This window comes from Heloderma suspectum, chromosome 1, assembly GCF_057233095.1.
Source record: "Heloderma suspectum isolate Gila_16-S chromosome 1, 16-S_ref, whole genome shotgun sequence".
In the NCBI taxonomy this organism is placed as follows: domain Eukaryota; kingdom Metazoa; phylum Chordata; class Lepidosauria; order Squamata; family Helodermatidae; genus Heloderma; species Heloderma suspectum.
Window position 1 is genome coordinate 114,212,263 of NC_139458.1, and position 19,555 is coordinate 114,231,817.

The 19,555-nt window shown below is 45.9% G+C and overlaps 1 protein-coding gene across 3 annotated transcripts in view; it reads left to right on the forward strand.

Annotated features, from left to right (window-relative positions):
• The first annotated feature begins 3,278 nt into the window (after positions 1 to 3,278).
• The window catches only part of LYVE1 (lymphatic vessel endothelial hyaluronan receptor 1), a 31,806-nt gene continuing 15,529 nt past the window's right edge, over positions 3,279 to 19,555 (forward strand). For 2 of the 3 annotated variants that reach the window (XM_084854190.1, XM_084854200.1), the window contains exon 1: positions 3,315 to 3,567. In XM_084854190.1, the coding sequence (XP_084710316.1) occupies positions 3,483 to 3,567 (85 nt within the window). In that variant the 5' untranslated portion in view covers positions 3,315 to 3,482. Of the gene's footprint in view, positions 3,568 to 19,555 lie in introns of all 3 variants that reach the window. The other variant, XM_084854181.1, reaches the window with a different exon arrangement.

Consider the following 19,555-nt stretch of genomic DNA (forward strand, 5'->3'; position numbering starts at 1 on the left):
GCAGCTGAAAAAATAACTTCTCCTAGACAGTGGAATGTTATATGTGAAGTGAACAACTACCTTTACAAAATAAAGTACTAAGATTAATAGCTCCTCTTCCAATATGGTCCAGCCACTGACCTGCTCATAAAGGACAATACTTGTAACAGTCCTGTTCCCTTAACCATTGCTGTGGAAGTGAACTGCAGGGTCTTTAGCCATTTTCCTGGTGGCCTTAACCATCATTAAGACTTACATCATCACTGACTTAACCAGGACTTGCTGTTAACCATAGTTTAAAAATTAGCTTCACATTCTGTTTTCGCTTCCCGTTTAACAGAAAACTCTGGTTAGTGCCAGCATAAGCCTTAATCATGCTTAAAGCCAAGGAAAGGAATTGATATAGGTGGGGGGATGGAGCATGCAATCCTAGCTCTTTAACCATGGTTAAAGGAACAGAAGTGTTTCATCTGAACCAATGCTACAGGATAATACAAAGCTCCACTGAAAGGCAACACCTCTTCATGCATTTCCTGTCTTTATGTAAATTCTACTGTGAAACAGTTCCATTGATCTGAGTACAATTACTTAAACAGATTTGACAAAAGGAACCATTTATTTTCTGTGGGAAAGTGTTACTGATCTACTAATTCCTGGAAAAACATTATTTTTAACAGAGTACCTGAAGGTTTAGCTTTGTTGTTAATAGGGTTTTAGGCCAACCATAATTAAAGTGTTAAATAAATAATTGCCCCCCAGTTGTTATTGGCTCACCAGGGGCAGTATCCAGTGCTGCCCATCCATGGACGGGGCCCACTGTTGCTTCCATTCCATGAGCGGACAGCCCCGATTCTGTTGCACAAGTGGCACCCATCGCTTGGGCAACAGAGATCTAGTGCTTCTGGGGGTAAGCCCCAAAATGAACGGAAATCCACGTTTCTGGAATGGGGCAGGTCAGGGAACCTCCCTTATGCAAACTCCACTGACCTGCCCCATTCCAGAAATGAGCACTTCCCCTCGTCTTGGGAAGCGCTAGCTCTCCCTTGCACAGGCGGTGGATGCCGCTTGCGCAATGGAATCGGCGGGGGCTGGCCACTCATAGGTGGTCCCCATTGGGTACTTCCCCAAGATATAAATCAGTAGCCATCTTTTCTGAGACAAAGAAAACAATATGCAACATTATCTGAAAATAGAAATGTTATGCACCTTCCAATTCATAGGGCTCATATGGCTATGAAGAGTAGGTCAGCCTTTACTACCAAAATAGGTTTCTGTTTGGGGGTTTGTTTGGGGGTTTGTTTTTTGAAGTGCAATATTTATTTATTTGGCTTTAACAAGACACATTTGTTTCTTGTGCACAGCACTGATGTCTTTAAGTAGGAGAAACTCAAGAGGCACTATATTTTGTTTAAATTTTGTAAGACTTTGCACAGGTGTGCTAGTATTGTACTGTATAGCATCACATACTTGAGGTTTGGAAATAAAAGTATTGTTTCAGAGTCCTCTGTGTTGCTTATATGTGACTTATTTGTTCTGTGCATGGGGGCACAACCGGGAGGACTCTGAGGGCTGGAAGCAGAACCTCCATGGGCGAAACACCCTCCCCATGTACCACAGTCTGGAATCTGCTGACCACCCCACCCCCTGCAGCGGTTTTGTGTTTGGAAAACACATGCTAGTTGCTTACATACAAGTAACATCTTATGTAGTTTAGCTCCCATAAGGTTATCCTGGGTATTGTTTGTAGCAAAGGAAAGAAAGAAAATTGAACCGGTGGGAAAGCTTAAAACAAAAGACTGCATCATTGCTCTAGCCATCAGCAGAACTGGAGACTCGCATCACGGGAAGCCGCCTATCGTGAATATTTGGGAGAGAGGTGGCCTTTCCCTCCCAAACACTTTCTTCACACGGAGCTTTTATCCTGCGATTGAGATTGCTCCTTCACAGAAGTTTGAGGGCTCTCTATATGACGCCATGAACATCCAAGGTGTCTCCTGCACTAAATGCCCTTTGTACCGTTTTTAAACAGATCGCAGATAATGAGCTATCAAACTACCCCATTGTGTTCTGCTTGAGTTCCCTCCATGAAAAGAGGGAAAGCGGCAAGAAGAGGAGCGAGATCAATGAAAGATCATGGAAGACTCAGATATGGGAAGGGAGAAAGGAAGCGGGTGAAAAAGGGAGTTGTGATCCTGCATTTAAAACGGAAGCCGAAAGCCCAGTTTTAAATGCAGAATTTTAGGCTGGTGTAGAGATGCCCAAAGTATCATCTTCCCTTTCCCAGTAGGATTCACTATTGTCTGAGTCAAATGGTCATATTTATTTTATTCTACATTTTAAGACCGCCCAATAACAGCAAAACACAGAATAAAATCAAAGTAATACCAAGAGCAGAGGATAAAACAGTGCAAAGATCTAAAAGCACTAAAACAATTTCTAAAATGCCTGTAAAAATAAAAAGGTTTATTCAATGCACACATGTGACTTCCTGTGATCTCTCACTCGCTCTTATTTAAGACATTTTTATACCACCCATCAACCAAGTCCTCTAGATGGTTTACAAAACTTGTAACTCGATAAACTACAAAATACAATCCAGCAGAAATGAACTTAAAACAGTATCAATACAACCAACAACATAACGTCAAACAAAAACAGCATAAAACCAATTCAAAGCTAGTATAAAATCAATATAAAATCAGCCTAAATCCAGCAAAGGAAAAAATAAAATTATCTAAAATGCACTAAAAGCATATAACTAAAAGGCCTGGGAAAATAAAAACATCTTCTGACATTGAAAAGACTGCATTGTAGCTGCCTGGCAAGCCTCTCTGGGGAGGGCATTCAAGGGTGCCACCACTGAAAAGGCAGGTAAATATGGAAAGAGATCTTTAGATCCTTGGTTCACAGAAATGCTTTAGATCCTTGGTTCACAGGGTCTGGGCAGGTAAATATGGAAAGAGAACTTCCATCAGGTAGCCAAATTCTTTTTCACCTTTCAACCATTTCATAAAGAACTGATACCAAAAATCCTTAGTTTCCAGGTTTGTGTGTTTAGTAGTAGCTAACAGTTACATAATAGACATGCAGCCATTCTTTTCTGGTTAACAGCTGAAAAAGTTGGATGAATTATGAGCAAGTCACAATTGGCTAAACAGGAACTGAAACAGAATGAGCATCCCAGTGGTACACACTGTGTTATCTCTCTTCCTCAGTTGCATATTTTCTGAGTCAGCACCCACTGTATTTTCAGATTGCCCTTTACGGGTTTTGATGGGTGTCATGTGTTTCCTGACAGTGACCTTGGCCAGTAGATGGCTTTTGAACTGAGCAACACATTCTTTCCTGCCTGTGAAATAGGCAGGGGCTGTGCAGCAGCTCTCAAGAAAGGACCTCACTTGACGTTCACAAGGTGTGGCTAGGCATCACACTCACTGCATTATCAATACAGCGTAGGGTGGGAAGCAAGGTGGCCTGAATCGCAGCCTCTGCTGTTATTGACAATGGCGTCTCATTTTGGAGTTACCTTCTTTTTCTTCTCAGTCTGGATTGTGGGCCTTACAATACAGGACACTTTTGATTTGAAAGGTAGGTTTGAATATGTTGTGTATACTGTTTTTCCAAAGTGTTCTGAGTCTAGTACCAATCTTTACTGGTGTTGTTTGGTGTTCAAAAGAATTTCAGCAGTGTAAGGGACAAGACCATCACATTTAGCCCATTGCCCTCAGCAGGGTTATTCACAGCTTTACAAATTAACCCCTGATCCAAATTGTAGTATTATGAAGCAAAAAGCCAGAGTAAGCAAAGTGTCCCATGCCAGGATACCTAAATAACAATTTCCAGATGGGTAGCTGTGTTAGGCTGTTGCAGCAAATACAACAAAGAGTCTTGTGGCACCTTAAAAGACTAAATAATATATTATGTCATAAGCTTTTGTGGATAAGAGTCCACTTCATCAGTTGCACCAACAGGAACTCCAGATGCCTTCAATTGCCAGAAGCAACAGTGAAGTGCTGGTGAATTATTCAAAATCGAAATTATAATTGCAATGACTTCTTTTCTTTCTTTCTTTGCTTTCTCATTTTACGTTCTCAGTAGGAGAAAGTAATGTACTTACATGTAAAACTATTAAAGCAAGATATATAAAGCAAGACCAGTTTTGTAAGGCTACTTGCCCTGACTTTTCAGAAGCTGGTGCAAAAAGTAATGCATCATTAGCATCATAGTTGAATATCTAGAAGTTATTCTGTCTTGGGTTGGGGTGTGGGGGAGTTAGAACACTTTCCCCCCCTTATGATGTCAAAAATGGCTTAATCTGTCAAATTTTTGTTTAATCTGGCTGGTAATCTATCAGTGTGAAAACCTAACATAACTGATCAAAATGTGTGTTCAAAATGCTTCTGCTAGTTTCTAGGTTGGTGGCTTTAAAATGGGATTTGACCAATTCATGGAGGATTTGTCTGTCAAAGGCTGTTAATCATGATGGCTATATGGAACCTCCATGTTCTAGGTCACAGGCTATTGAATACCAGTTTCTGGGGAGCAATAACGGGTCAGCCCTGCTTGTTAGTTTCCCAGAAGTATTTGCTTGGCCCCTGTGTAAGGCAGGATGTTAAACTAGATAAACTTTTGATCTGATCCACTTTGCTCTTATTTTCTTATTCCAGCACCTACAAACAATGTTGTTTTACATATAACAAACAGTTCATTCTCCATGCAAATTTGACATTAAAATGAGCAACATTCAGAAACCAGTCCAATGGGAAAACATTTCCGCTTCCTAAGACCCTCTGCTGTGAACCTTAAAGTAACAATGCTTTAAAAATATATCTAAAGTATACTTAATACTTAAAGTTAGCACACCATTGTTGGGAATGCAGTATGAATGAGTCACTGTTCATGAGTTGTATGCATTTGGACTGTGAAGGACTATGGCTACCTCTTGCACTGCATGCCCTTTGGGCTCCACTGTTTGTTCACTGTACTCATGTATATGTCTGCCAACGAAGCACTATACTTCATGCATCTGACAAAGGGGCTCTACTCTACTCTAAATCTGTTAAGTCTTCTTTAAGGTGACACAAGTTTCTTTGTTGAAACAAACTAACACAGCTACCCCTCTGGATTTCTTCCACATGAGTGTTTGTAAGCTTATTTTTTCCTTTTGTTCTACAGTAAGCTAAAAAGAGGTATGGGTGTGACCTTCCTCATTTGTCACTTCAGCCTACGAACATCCAGTCAGACTTTTCCAACAGAGGAGGAAATAAATGGCGGGGTTGGGGGGGAGGGGGACAAGTAATTGTGTGTGTGTGTTTTCTTATCCTGACACATGTTAGAAATACTTTTCATTTCAGAGCAAAGCCATTGCCCTTCAAAACCAATATTTCACATTTTAAAAACAATTAGAAAAGGCTCACTAAAGATGTGTGGGTGTATTCTGGTAGGATGATATGGTTCCATAATATTCTGAGATGAAGAATATCTACGATTATCTTTTTTATGAGATCTGTGAACAGCAGAATATGTCACTGGAGAGTGTTTGATGATAATATTAGAATATAATTATTCAGGCAGTGGGCTTAACTATTCTCTCTTAGGACTAGCAGGGGAAATGGATGGACATGACTGGAGTTGCAAGGAAGGAAGGGAAAGTATTCAGTTTAAAAGGGCAGGAGGAAATGAAGGAATGGGAACAGAGGTGTTCAGCCTACACTGGATGAAGAGAAAGTTGGCAGGCATAGAGAGCTGGGCTATGATCTATTCTAAAGCAAATGGGCTATTCAAATACAACCTGTGTTATATATGTATTGGGTGGAAACTGATATCTGAGAAGCACTTGAGAATAATTTTAAAGATTACTATATGGCAGCTCTAATCACACAGGAGAATGTTGTTTTTGTAGCCTCTGACCACATGGTACTACTGCCATCCCTCACAGAGATGAGGAAATAGCACTGGGTAGATGAATGGTTTAATGACTGGGTAGAGGTGCAAATGTCAGCCTTACCTTGCATAGTATGGATAAGTGGCTACTCTGTGGTTCCTAGTTGTCTGTTTCTGCCTGTCATGGAACTTTGGCCAAGTTGTTCACCTTAAATTCTCATCTGTAAAAGGGAAATAATGGTGACCTTACAGATTTGTTCTAAGAAAGAATACAAACCTCATAAAACACTTCTTAATTTTAAAGTGGTAAAAATCAATATACATAAAGCCAGTTCTCAACATGCTGTCACACACTATGTTTGGAGGTACTGAAAATACACACACGGACACCCCATGTTGCCTTCTGGAAAAAAAGAAGAAGCTCTTGCTGCTTTATTCTTGATTGAAGATCTCACAGCTGTTGCAGTCTAGATTTTCTGTCTAATCCTTACACTGAAAGTTGGCATCTATTTGAAGTCCACATGCCCTGATCTTGACTGAGTACTGGCTAAGACTGTTTTTGCATGTGCACATAGGAAGCTGCTTATATTTGTTCACATAGCCCAGCATTGCCTACTCTGATTGTGAGTGCCTCTCCCAAATCTCCAGTAGCATCTCTCCCATCACATGCTACCTGAACCTTTTATCTTGAAAATCCAGGGATTGTAACACTACTGTCCTATGCGATGTGTCCCACATGTTGATGTTAATGTGGCATAGAAGAAGAGATTCCTGGCTAGGATTGGGGCCCGGGGAAAAAGGTTGGTCAAAGGGGGCACTCAAGAAAGTTCTGATAGAAGGCTGCTACGACTGGCAAGGCAAGGGTCACATTCAGTCGACAGAACACAGCAAAGCAGAGACTAGTAGTACATTGGACAGCACTCTGCAGGAGCTGCTAGGCTGGGGTAGTTTCTCCTGGGGTGTGTTTCAAAGCTATCGGCTTCTCTTTGTCTGCAAATTTGTAGTGATGTTTCCCCAATTGCATCTTCCCTTTTTCCAGTTTCCACAGTGCTTAAAGTCCCGGCTTATCATCGCTGTAGCCTGGGGCTCTGCGCTGTTTCCATGGAGCACTAATCGAATTATTTTCTTGATGGCTGGGTGGCGTCTGGGTTGGGTCTGATTACCTTATCAGTGTTCCCGCTGCCTCCTCTTGCTGATTCCCCTCTCCCGCACCCCCTCTGCTCCACTCCAGTTTCCCGCTCCGGCCAGTCTCCTCCAATGGAGCTGAAGTAAGCTGGAACAGACTATAACCAGTCTCAGAAGAAGCAGTTTTTCCACAAAAAAATGCCGAGCTGGTGCTGAATGGCTACGATGTCATGGAAACACAGAGACCTCACCACGCAGCCAGGTTGGAGTAAATCTCTGGTGGAAACACAGCCCTGGAAGGAGCTGTTGTTCCAGCGAGGGACTAGCAGGCAGCAACTGAAGGCCTAAGTAGGCCAGTCAATGCAGGTCCCTCAGAAGCTCCACCTCCAAATGGGTATTGATTGCAACCCAAGGACCCATGCTCATTTCCTTAGCCTTAAGCTTCTGAGTGGCTGAGGGACATGAGAGGCTTTGGAAGAGCCATTTCTGGTGGCTGAGGTTGATGCGAGGGCCAAGTCCTTGAGTCTGAGGATTCAGAGTCTTCTTTGGGGTGACATCAAGCTTCCAGACCTGGGACCATGACAAAAGTAGGGGTGTATGAAACCCCCTTACCTGGATTCTGCGGGGGTCTGCGGGGGGGGGGAGGCAATCCATCCTTCTCCCCCGGAATCCTCGTCGCCCAGCTCCACTCCGCGGCAAGTCTGCGGAGCTGCCGGCCGGCTCTGAAGTGCCAGAAATATGGCCGCCATTGCCATATCACTGGTGGGCCGGATTGACTGTGGCCGCAAATGGTGTCTGGGATGCATTTGCGGCTGTAAAGGCCTTAGTTTAAGGTAAATGCAGCCGTAAATGGCTGCATTTACCTTTAACTAAGGCCTTTACGGCCGCAAATGGCATTTTGGACACTGTTTGCGACCGTGCTTTTAATTAACGTGATAGGCTACGCAAATAAGTACGCAGATATTTGTGTAGCCTATCATGTTAATTAAAAGCACAGCCGCAAACGGCATCCCGGACGCCATTTACAGCTGCAGTCAATCCGGCCCACCAGTGATACGGCAATGGCGGCCTTATCGCTGGCACTTTGGAGCCAGCCGGCAGGGAGGATCCGGCCAGGGAGGATTCCTCGTGGAGGCGGACGCAAGTCTTCCAATCCTCCATGGACTCTGGGGGGCCAGATTCTTTTGAGTCCGGCCTCACTGAGGTCTGTGGAGGATTTCTCCCCCATCCCTATGACAAAGAGAAACCAAAGGTAGTGTAGGTTTAAGTTTGCATTCTAGAATAACATGCAGCATAATCCTAAGTGTGTGTGTGCAAGGTTTCAGCATTAAGCACAAGCAGATTTAAATTTCACCTGTGAAACTGTCCTTAGCATGGCTTGATATATAGTCTTAACAAAAATAAAAAATATTCCTTAGATTGGCTCATCCTCCATCTCAAAAAAAACAAAAGGCGTCAAGGAGTCCATCAGATGTGCATCTGCATTCTCGCCCTCTTGTCTGAACACATGCATCTTACTTTGATTTGTGCATATTTTTTATTTTAAAGCTTTATACCCCACTTTTCAATCATGCTCCTCAAGGCAGCTCTGTTGTTGTTGTTGTTGTTGAGTTGTTAAGTCGTGTCTGACTCTTCGTGACCCCATGGACCATAGCACGCCAGGCCTTCCTGTCTTCTGCTCTCTCCCGGAGTGTGCTCAAGTCCATATTCATTGCATCGGTGATGCTATCTAGCCATCTCATCCTCTGCTGTCCCCTTCTCCTTTTGACTTCAACCCTTCCCAGCATCAGGGTCTTTTCCAGGGAGTTTTCTCTTCGCATTAGGTGGCCAAAATATTTCAGCTTCAGCTTCATTATCTGTCCTTCCAATGAGCAGTCAGGGTTGATTTCCTTTAGGATGGACTGATTTGACCTCCTTGCAGTGCAGGGGACTCGTAAGAGTCTTCTCCAGCACCACAGTTCGAAAGCATCCATTCTTCGGCGCTCAGCCTTCCTTATAGTCCAGCTCTCACAGCCATACGTTGCTACTGGGAAAACCATAGCTTTGATTATACAAACCTTTGTCGGCAAGGTGATGTTTCTGCTTCTTACTATGCTGTCTAGGTTTGCCATAGCTTTCCTCCCAAGGAGCAAGCGTCTTTTAATTTCATGGCTACAGTCACTGTCTGCAGTGTAGGAGTGCACAAAAGCCACTTACCTGGTCTCGCAGCTTGTTCGCAGTGGGGGGGAGGCGCTTCGCTGCTCTCCCCCCGAAGTTTAGGCCGGGGGGGGGAGGCTTCCCACCTCGCCCGGCCGAAATTCAGGCCGGGGGGGAGGCTTCCCGCCTCGCCCGGCTGAAATTCAGGCTGGAGAGGAGGCGCCTCGCCTCGCCTCGCCGCGAAATAAAAAGTTAAAAAAAAAAATGCCCCCGTGATAGGCTACGTGACGATTAACGTAGCCTATCACGGCTAGATCTGCAAAGTAAATCGTCACATAGGTAATAGGTAAATAGGTAAATCGTCACGTAGCCTATCACGGGTGACTTTAAAAAAAAAAAAAGCACGTACGCAAATGGCAGCCCCCATAGGGAGCCGCCATTCGCGTTCCTTATTTGGTCGCTGTAGTCTATGTAAATCTTTACATAGACTACGGCGAAAATAAGGGCAACGCAAATAGCGTTGCCCTTATTTTCACCGTAGTCTACGTAATCTTTACGTAGACTACAGCGACCAAATAAGGAACGTGAATGGAGGCTCCCTATGGGGGCCGCCATTAGCCGTACGCGTTTTTTTTTTTTTAAGTCACCCGTGATAGGCTACGTGACGATTTATGTAGCCTATCACGGCTGACTTTGCAAATCTAGCCGTGATGGGCTACGTTAATCGTCACGTAGCCTATCACGGGGGCGTTTTGTTTTTTTTTACTTTTATTGGAATGGCGGCGGCGGCAGCCGGTCAAAAGACCGGCTGCCACCCCCGCCCCTGATGAAGACCTGCCGAACCGCCGCCGGGACCCACCGCCGGGAGGGACATTCGGGAAAGGTAAGTCCCGTCCCGGGGGGGTGCGGGGGGCGGGGGGGCAGAGAATTTCTCCCCGAAACTTCTTCAGGGGGCCGAACACGTTGGCACTCGCCCCCCCGAAGTTTCAGGGAGAAATTCTCCGCCATCCCTACTGCAGTGATCTTGGAGCCCAAGAAAGTAAAATCTGTCACTGCTTCCATTTCTTCCCTTTCTATATGCCAGGACGTATCCCTAAGGTTGTTCTTCCAATTGTTCTTCCAACAGAGGTTTCAACTTTGTGTTCTTCCAACAGTCACCTGCTGGAAGAACATGAAGTTGAAACCTCTTCCCAGCTCCTTAGTATTTCCGTTGCCACTGCTGATGCTGTTATGGGTCTGCTGTGAACCCAGGGGAAACACCCCTCCCCTCCCCTGGAAGTATACCTTCAGGCATCAGCAGATGCAATGGTCATAAGGTGGTGAGGCTTCTCACCCAGGAGAATACTGGACACTGGCTTACTGATATAAGCAGAGTTTCGATTAGAACCCCTTGTTCCAACCAGGTCATAATTAAACAAGCAAGAAGCTGGACCATATGAATTTGTACTGTGTTATTATGGCAGTGATAAATATGTTTATTTTTGCATTTATTTTAAGATTTCTTTCCACTTCAGAAAAAGTGATTAATGTGGCTAACCAAAGCCAGTGTGGTGTAGTGGTTAGAGTGCTGGACTGGGAGTCGGGAGATCCAGGTTCTAGTTCCCACTCGGCCATAAAAGCTCACTGGATGACTTTGGGCCAGTCACAGACTCTCAGTCCAATCTACCTCACAGGATTGTCATTGTGAGGATACAATGGAGAGGAGGAGGATAATGTAAGCCACCTTTGGTTCCTCAAGGAGAAAAAGGCGGGATAGATATATAATAAATGAATGAATGAATATAAGATCAAAACAAATTCAAATAAAATAATTGTTTAAAGTGCCACAGGAACAATTTTAAAAATCAGCAGGTCAAATTCGTCATCACCCAGATGGGAAGAAAGGCCTGTTGGCAAAAAAAGAAAATTCAGACGGTGGCAGAAGACTGATAATGAGGGGGCTAGTCAGCTCTCCTGGGCCAGTGAGTTCCATGTCTACAACTTTGCCTTCTTCCCACCAACTGATGTTCAAACTCTGACAGGATACACCAAAGGTACACTCCTGTTTGGCCTCAGTGAATGGGCAGGATCACATGAGAGGAGATGGCCCTTTCAGTATCTTGGTTCTTAACTGTTTAGGGCTTTAAAGGACTTTGAACTGAGTCTGAAAACAGACCAGCATCCAGTGTAGTTGACATAAAAGTCACATAGTCCCAGAAACGTGTTCTGGTCCAGAATCTTGCTACTGCATTTTGCACCAGCTGAAGTTTCCAAATTCAGAACACAATGTTACAGTAATTCTGATGTAACTGAGGCTGAGATCAGATCTATCTTCTCCAGAAACTGGCACAGCTGGCACACCAGCCTAAGCTGAGCAAAGGCACTCTGGTCATACACACCACTTGGAAATCCAGGAGCAAGGCTGGATTTCAATAGAACTCCCAGCCTGTGAACCTGATTTTTCAAGGAGAGGAAACCCATCCAAAAAAAGGATATCTAGAAAATGAGGGGCAATGCAGCTCAGTGATAGGTCACATGCTTTGCATGTAGAAGGTCCCAAGTTCTCTGGCATCTCCAGTTAAAATAATCAGGTAGCAAGTACTGAGGAAAACCTCTGCCTGAAACCACGAAGAGGCACTGCCAATCAGTGTAGATCAGGAGTACCTAGCGTGGTGCCCCCAGGGACCTCCAGTGGTGCCTGTGAAACTCTCCACTCCTTGACCCCTTCAGAAATTCATTTTTAATGAAGAACTTGAACAACGTTAGGATGCCAGGTTTCCATTCCTGTTCTTGAACCTGCCACTGATCAGCAGTTAGGTGGACAGGAAGAGAAGGAAAGAGCTGCTTCCAGGGCACAACCAATCTTCTTCCGCACACAGACCTCTCCCCTTTCCCTCTCTCTTTCTCTAGTCCCAGGCGCTATCCTTCTCCAAAGCCCTTTACCCCTCTACCCCTTTGCCTTGCTATTTCTTCCTCCCTTCTAGCCTCTTATGAACAGTCATAACTAAAGACACATCCAGGAGCGATTAAAACTTAAAACAGTTTAGAATCTTCCTCTGTTTGTTTCTTCAGTGAATTACTTGTCTTTTGACTAGCCAGGTCCATGCAGAAACCATTATGTGACTAGCCACATCCTCCGTGGGAGCCATTTTGTGGTGATACACACAGCAATTTCTCAAATTTCCAGACATGCTCATGGGTCAAAAAAAGGTTAGGGACCCCTGGTGTAGATAATACCAGCCTAGATGGAGAAAAAGTCTGATGGTATAAGATAGCTAATGTCACTAAGGGCATTTCTACACCAGCCTAAAATCCTGCATTAAAAATGGGGCTTTCTATTTCCATTTTAAATGCAGGATTATGACGGACTCCTTTTACATGTGCTTCCTGCCCCCATTCCCCCTCCTTTTCCTCCTTATCTACTCTTCCATATGTTTCATTGGTCTAACTCTTCTTATTGCGGCTTTTCCTTTATTCATGGAGGGAACTGAAGCGGAATTCAAGCGTGATGATTTGATAGCTCATTATTTCCAATCTTTTAAGCAATGGAATAAAGGTCATTTAATGCAGGAGACTCCCTGGAGGTTAATGACGTCATCTAAAGGTCTCGCAAACTTCCATGAATGAGCAGGATAAAACCTCTGTGTGAAGAAGCCCTAGGCCAGCAGTCGTACTGACCAAGAGCAGCTCTGCCTTGTCTGGATTAAGTTTCAGCCCACATCCAGTTCATTACCAATCCCAGACAATAGCTCAGAACTTCTACTTTCCTAGACTGAAATGAAAAAGATAAAGCATACTTATGCATAGTGGTGACAGCAAATTCCAGATCCCTGAACTGTCTCTTCCAATAGTCTCATGTTGATATGAAATAGCAGGAAGACCAAGAATCACAGTTGAAGGTATCAAAATGTCATGCCCTGACTGGAGGAGTCTTCCTCAGGGGAGGAGCTAGAGGCCCCAGAAGCCCAGGGCACCCCAAACCAGAGACTGCCACCAGACCCACAGGAGCCTGAGCCCTCAGGGGAGGTGGTTGCAGGGCCATCCCTGTCAGGAGAGAGGGACTCTGCCTCTGAGGCAGAGCCTGAGCCACCCCTGATCCCCGGGAGCGTCGTAGCATCAAGCAACAGACTAGCAGAGCTCCTGTGCAAAGGACTGTCTCCTCCAGGAAAGGTCTCCTCAGGAGAGAGGGACTCCTCAGGAGTAGACACTGGAATGGGATCTCTAATTGCTGCAGCTGAGCTCTGGGTGGGGTCTGGCTGGCTTTGGGCTTAAAAGCCTTCACTAGAAACCTAGCCAATGGTGGAACATCGGTCCATCCAGCCTCTGCTGTGTGCCTCGCTTCCTGAATTGTGTCCTGTGACTGATGCTCTGTTTACTGACCTTCTGGACTATGTAATGTACCTGACTGATTTACTGTGTTTGAGTTCTTGCTTGTTACCTTGACTACTCCAGTTGCTGCCTGATCCTCATTGCCTGCCTGCCTGCCTGCCTGTGTTCTGACCTCTGCCTGTATTTTGACCATTCCTGCCTTAGCCTAAACCTCCTTGGACTGAAACCTGTGTGCCTGACCATTTGCTTGCCAACTTGACTATTCTATTGCATTGCTCCCTGTATTTGCTTACAAACAGCCAAGACTTGATCTAGAGCAGCACACAAAAGCTACTGAGAGGTTGAGCAGAACCAACAGGGGCGTACCTCCCCTGTGGTACTTTTATTCAGCTGACTAAATGGTGTGAATAATTATTCAACAAAGGGAGCAATCCTATGTCCCCTAGACAGTGTCTGGGGGACAGAGGGTTTTTCAGTTTCTGGGCTCTGAGGTTGGAACCAGGGCTCTGACTTTGAAGCCCAGAAACCGTGCTCCCTCTCCCCATAGCCAGTGCCGTTCTCTCTGAGCCAGCTATGTCTCTGTGCTCAGAAACGGAGCACGGAGATGGGGGAAAGGGGGTGGTCCCTGGCGCAGGAGGGGAGAAGACTGTGGAAGCCGTGTTATGCAGCTTCCTATGCATCACATGGCCTACCCCCCTCCTGTTCTGATGCTCCCTGGCTAGACAGGTGAAATCAATGCTCCCTGGCTAGTCTAGCCAAAAATGCAGGACAGCTGGTGCATGGAGGCGAGGACGGTCTCTGTGCTCCAGCTGCCCTGCTCTGGATAGTCGTCCTCCAAGTTCAGAGGCTGGTGACTGTCTCCATAGGATTGCACCCTAATTGTTTTTATAAAAAGTATAGTCATTGTGAGACCAATAATTTTCATCAATTTTGGGTGGTTTAGTGGGACATATGTAAAGCTCAAGATAGGTAAAAAGTTGGAATGGGAGCACCTAGCAACTGTAAATGAATTCAAATCTTCAAGGTCAGATGAATTGCATCCTAGGATTCTAAATGAACTTGTGGAAGTAATCTTAGAGCATCTTAAAAATCTTAAAAAAAAAAAAAAAGTTCTTGGAGAATGGGTGATGTGCTGCAAGATTGGAGGTGGGCAAATGTTGTCTCCATCTTCAAAAAGGGAGAAAAGAGGATCCAAGCAACTACCAACCAGTCAGCTTGACACTGATACCTAGTAAGATTCCAGAAGAAATAATTAAGCAGTCTGTAAGGGTTTAGAGAAAAATTCTGTGATCACAAAGAACCAGCACTTATCAAGAATAAGTCATGCCAGACTAACCTTATCTAGGGATGGCAGAGAATTCCGCCACGGACTCCAATGAGGCCAGATTCTAAAGAATCCGGCACACCGGTGTCTGTGGCAGAACAGAACAGTTACCTCTGCCTCCCCGCGGAACCCTCTTCAGCCGGATCCTCTGGCTCCGGATTGCCAGTGATAAGGCCACCATGCTGTATTGCTGGCTGAAGGGGACTGACTGCAGATGCAAATGGCATCCAGGACGCCATTTGCGTCTGTAAAGGTCTTAGTTTTAAGCTAAATGCAGCTATTTACGGCTGCATTTACCTTAAAGTAAGGCCTTTATGGGCACAAATGGCATCCTGGATGCCATTTGCATCCACAGTCAGTGAAGTACCCTTCAGCCAGAGATATGGTATGGCGGCTGTATCGCTGGTGCTTTGGAGCCAGCAGCGGCTCCGCGGAATTGCTGCAGAGCTGGCCAAAGAGGATTCCAGGGGGGAGGAACGGATCGCCTCCCCCCTGTGGGCAGATTCCCCATGGACCAGAAGGTAAGGAATCTGCCCATCCCTAACCTTATGTCCTTTTTTTGATAGACAGAGCTTGGTAAATCAGGGTAATACTGTGGACCTAGTATATCTTGATTTCAGCAAGACAAGATTCTTCTGTTCTTGTAGGCAAGCTAATAAAATATGGACTAGGTCAGGGGTCCCCAACCCCCAGGCGGTCCATGGCTTAAGGACCGGGCCACAGTAGGGCTGTGGGAACCCCCCTTACCTTAGGTCCGTGGGTGGGTGGTGATCCATCCCTCCCCACTGCCCCGGAATCCTCACTGGCCCTGGCTGGCTCCACTCTGTGGTGAGTCCGCAGAGCTGCTGGCTGGCTCTGGCCCTGTTCTTTGCAGTAATAGCCTATTACTGCAAAGAACAGGGACGTAAATGGCATCCGCTACACGGATGCCATTTGTGTCCCAGTGGCTGGAAGTCCTCCCCTGGCTGGAGCCGGCCGGCAGCTCCGTAGCGAGTCCAGGGCCAGCGATGATTCCAGTGGGGGGGAAGACGGATCCCCCCCCGTGCGGACCCAAGGTAAGGGGGGTTCCTACATCCCTACTGTGGCCCAGTCCCATCCCCCCCCGGTCCGTGGAAAAATTGTGTTCCACGGACCGGTCCCTGGTCCCAAAAAGGTTGGGGACGGCTAGACTAGATGATGCTACAATGATGTGGAATTGGAACTGATCAATGGACCATATCCAAAGAGCGCTCATCGTCAATGTGGGCTGTGTTTCCACCAGCGATTTACTCCAATCTGGCTGTGCGGTGAGGTCTCTGTGTTTCCTTCACATCGTGGCCATTCAGCATCAGCCCCGCATTTTATCACGGAAAAACTGCTTCTTCTGAGACTGGTTGTAGCCCGACTTTTCCTGCTTGCTTCAGCTCCATTGCTGAGCTGTTTCCACAACCGCACTGGGCCCGGTTTCATAGTCCTGCCCATGGGGCGTGTAGCCCAGCCCTTGTGGGTGTGTTGCTCACCTGCCCCTGTCCTCACCAGAAGCAGCTGCGTGTGAAGGAGAGGGGGCGATGACACTGGAGGGAGCAGTCAGGCAGAGATGAAGAAGTGCCCTGGCATACCAGTGCAGCCTCTGCCCACCCTGGGTATCCCTATGAAGTTCCCAGTCAAGTCTGTGGCACGGAAATCAAGAGACCTGCAAAGACAGCTTCACAGAGAGTCGTTAGGGCGGCTTCACTAAGTCCTTAAGTCTCATCCCCACTTTAGGGGAAGAAAGTGTTTAAAAGGAGAGGAGATTCTGCACACAGCTTTTTTGCTCTTTCATTAAAGTGAAAGTGACTTTAACACTCACTTTAAAGGGGAAAAAAAACAAAACGGATGGAGAGAGCAAAGGGGGGGTGGGGGAGGCAGAGATGAAGAGATGCACAACTAGTATATCATCCACTGGCTCTCTTCACCATTTCCTTTCTGCATATTTCCCCTTTAGTGCTTTGCGTGGGCTTGTGCTAGGGGGTGTTACTTCTGAGTAAACTCATTGGCAGTGAGGCTTTCCTTTCCTGGGAGTAAGTGCCATTGAAATCTGCATCCCCTTCAATGCATTTACTTGGGGTCTCCCTTCTCAGCCACACAGGAGAAAGGCTTGAAAGTTAGGATTTCAATGGGTATTCAAAGTGCCTTTGATTGGGAAGCCAGCCACTACTTCTTCTCCTAGCCCACCTTGCACGTTTCTTGGGAAGCCAGAATAAGGGAGAACAACAACAGTGCTGGGTGGGGGGAAGACAGCCACTATCTATTCTCCTAGCCTACCTTGTAGGGTTGTTGGGAAGCCAGAATAAGGGGACAGAGCAACAACAGCAGGCAGGGGAGAGGCAGCCACTGATTGGAGTGGAGCAGAAGAGGGTGAAGGAGGGGGAATTGGCAAGAGGAGGAGGAGGAGGAGGGAACCCTGATGAGGTAATCAGACCCAACCCAACCGCCACCCAGCCATCAAGAAAATAATTTGATTAGAGCTCCCTGGAAACAGCACAGAGCCCCAGGCTATAGTGATAAGCTGGGTCTTTAAGGACTGCGGAAACAGGAAAAGGAGAAGATGCGACTGGGGAAACACCGCTACAAAGTTGCAAATGAAGTGAAGCTGATAGCATGGAAACACCCCCCTGGAGAAAAGTGGCAAGTGGCAGGGTTCTGTCATGGGCCCAGAGTTGTTAAATATCTTTATAAAAGGCTTGGGTGAAGAAGTAGAGCGCATGCTCAAATTAGTAGATGACATCAAACTAGGTGAGGTAGCTAATGCCTTAGACAGAAACAGGATTAAAAATTTCTTGACAGGATGGAGAACAGGGCCAAAATGAATTTCAGCAGAGAGAAATGCAGAAGAATAAATTGCACAAGTACAGGATGGGTGACACCTAGCTTGAAAGCAGTACATGTGAAAAGGTTCTGGAGGTTTTAGTTGATCACAAGCTAAAACTGAGTCAGTGATGTGATACAGTAGCTTAAAAGACTAATGCAATTCTAGGTTGCATCAATAGAAGTCTAGTGTTCAGTCTCTGAGAAGTTCTATTCTGCTTTGGTCAGACCTCAGCTGGAACACTGTATCCAGTTCTGGGTACCACAGTTTAAAAAGGATATTAACAAACGAACATGTCCAGAGAAGGGTGAGAAAAATGGTGAGGGCCCTTGGAGACCAAGTCCAAGAGGAGGTGGATCTGTTCAGCCTGGAGAAGATATAATGAAGAGTCAACATGATAGCCATTTTCCAGTATTTAAAGGGCTGTCATGATGTAGATGATGAAGCAAATTTATTTTCTGTTGCTCCAAAGGGTAGGACCCAAACCAGTGGCTTCAAATTACAAGAAAGGGGATTTAGACTAAACATTAGGAAGGACTTCTTGACAGTATGAGCTGCACAACAGTGACTTGCAAGGTGATGAACTCTCTTTCATTAGAGGTTTTAAGCAGAGGCTGGCTCGCCAGTTATCAGGGATGCTGTGGTAGTGGATTTCCTGCATTGGGAGCAGGTCGGACTTTGAGGCTCCTTTCTACTCTGATTCTACTGGCAGTATCCAACGAGCCCTTGTGTGGGTGGCCCAAGACCACTGGCCTGGTGCACGCGTGGCCCCTACCGCTGGCGGCTGCAATGTAGCGCTTCTGGGGGGAAGTGCCCCAATGAGTGGCAATGCTGCTTTCTGGAAGGGGCATGACATGCCCCTTTCAGAAACAAGCATTTCCACTCATTGTGGAGCTTCCCCCAGAAGTGCTACATGGCAGCCGCCAGCAGTAGGGGCCACGCGTGCAGCAGGCCAGTGGTCTTGGGCCACCCACACAAGGGCTCGTTGGATACTGCCCTCGGATTGTTCACAGGGAAGCACCTATAGCTGAGTTGCAGCATACATGCTTTCAATGGATGAGGAGCTGAAGGCAGCATCTGTGCTTCTCCCCACATTCCGTTGTATCCTGTAAAATAGATTAGGCTGAGAGATTACGATTAGCCCAAGGCCACCCAGTGAGTTTCACTGGCTCAGTTGGGGTTTGAACTCAGCTCCCCCTAGTCGTTGTCTGACACTCCAGCCACTACACCACACTGGCTTTTGCCAGTTCAATCCCCATTATCTTCAGTTAAGGAATTTCTGGTATCAGGGACAGGCAAGACCCCTGAATGAAATACTGGGGAGCCTCTGCCAGATTGTATAAATAGTCCTGGGTTAGACATTTGAGTAAAGTAGCTCCTTCTATAATTTCTGATCAAATGCTGATCAAATTTGCAGATGACACAAAATTGGGCGGGACAGCTAATACTTTGGAAGACAGAAACAAAATTCAAAGTGATGTTGATAAACTGGAGCGCTGGGCAGAAAGCAACAGAATGAAATTTAATAGGGATAAATGCAAGGATCTGCACCTAGGAAAAAGAAACCAAAAGCACAGTTACAAGATGGAGGATACGCAGCTCAACAACACTACAAATGAGAAGGATCTTGGAATTGTTGTTGATCACAAGCTGAATATGAACCAACAATGTGATGTGGCTACAAAAAAGGCAAATGCTCTTTTGGGCTGCATTCATAGAAGCATCGCTTCCAAATCCCGGGAAGTACTAGTTCCCCTCTACTCAGCACTGGTTAGGCCTCATCTGGAGTACTGTGTCCAGTTCTGGGCACCGCACTTTAAGAAGGATGCAGACAAACTGGAGAGGGTTCAGAGGAGGGCAACAAAGATGATCAGGGGACTGGAAACAAAGCCCTATGAAGACAGACTGAAAGAACTGGGCATGTTTAGCCTTGAGAAGAGAAGACTGAGGGGAGATATGATAGCACTCTTCAA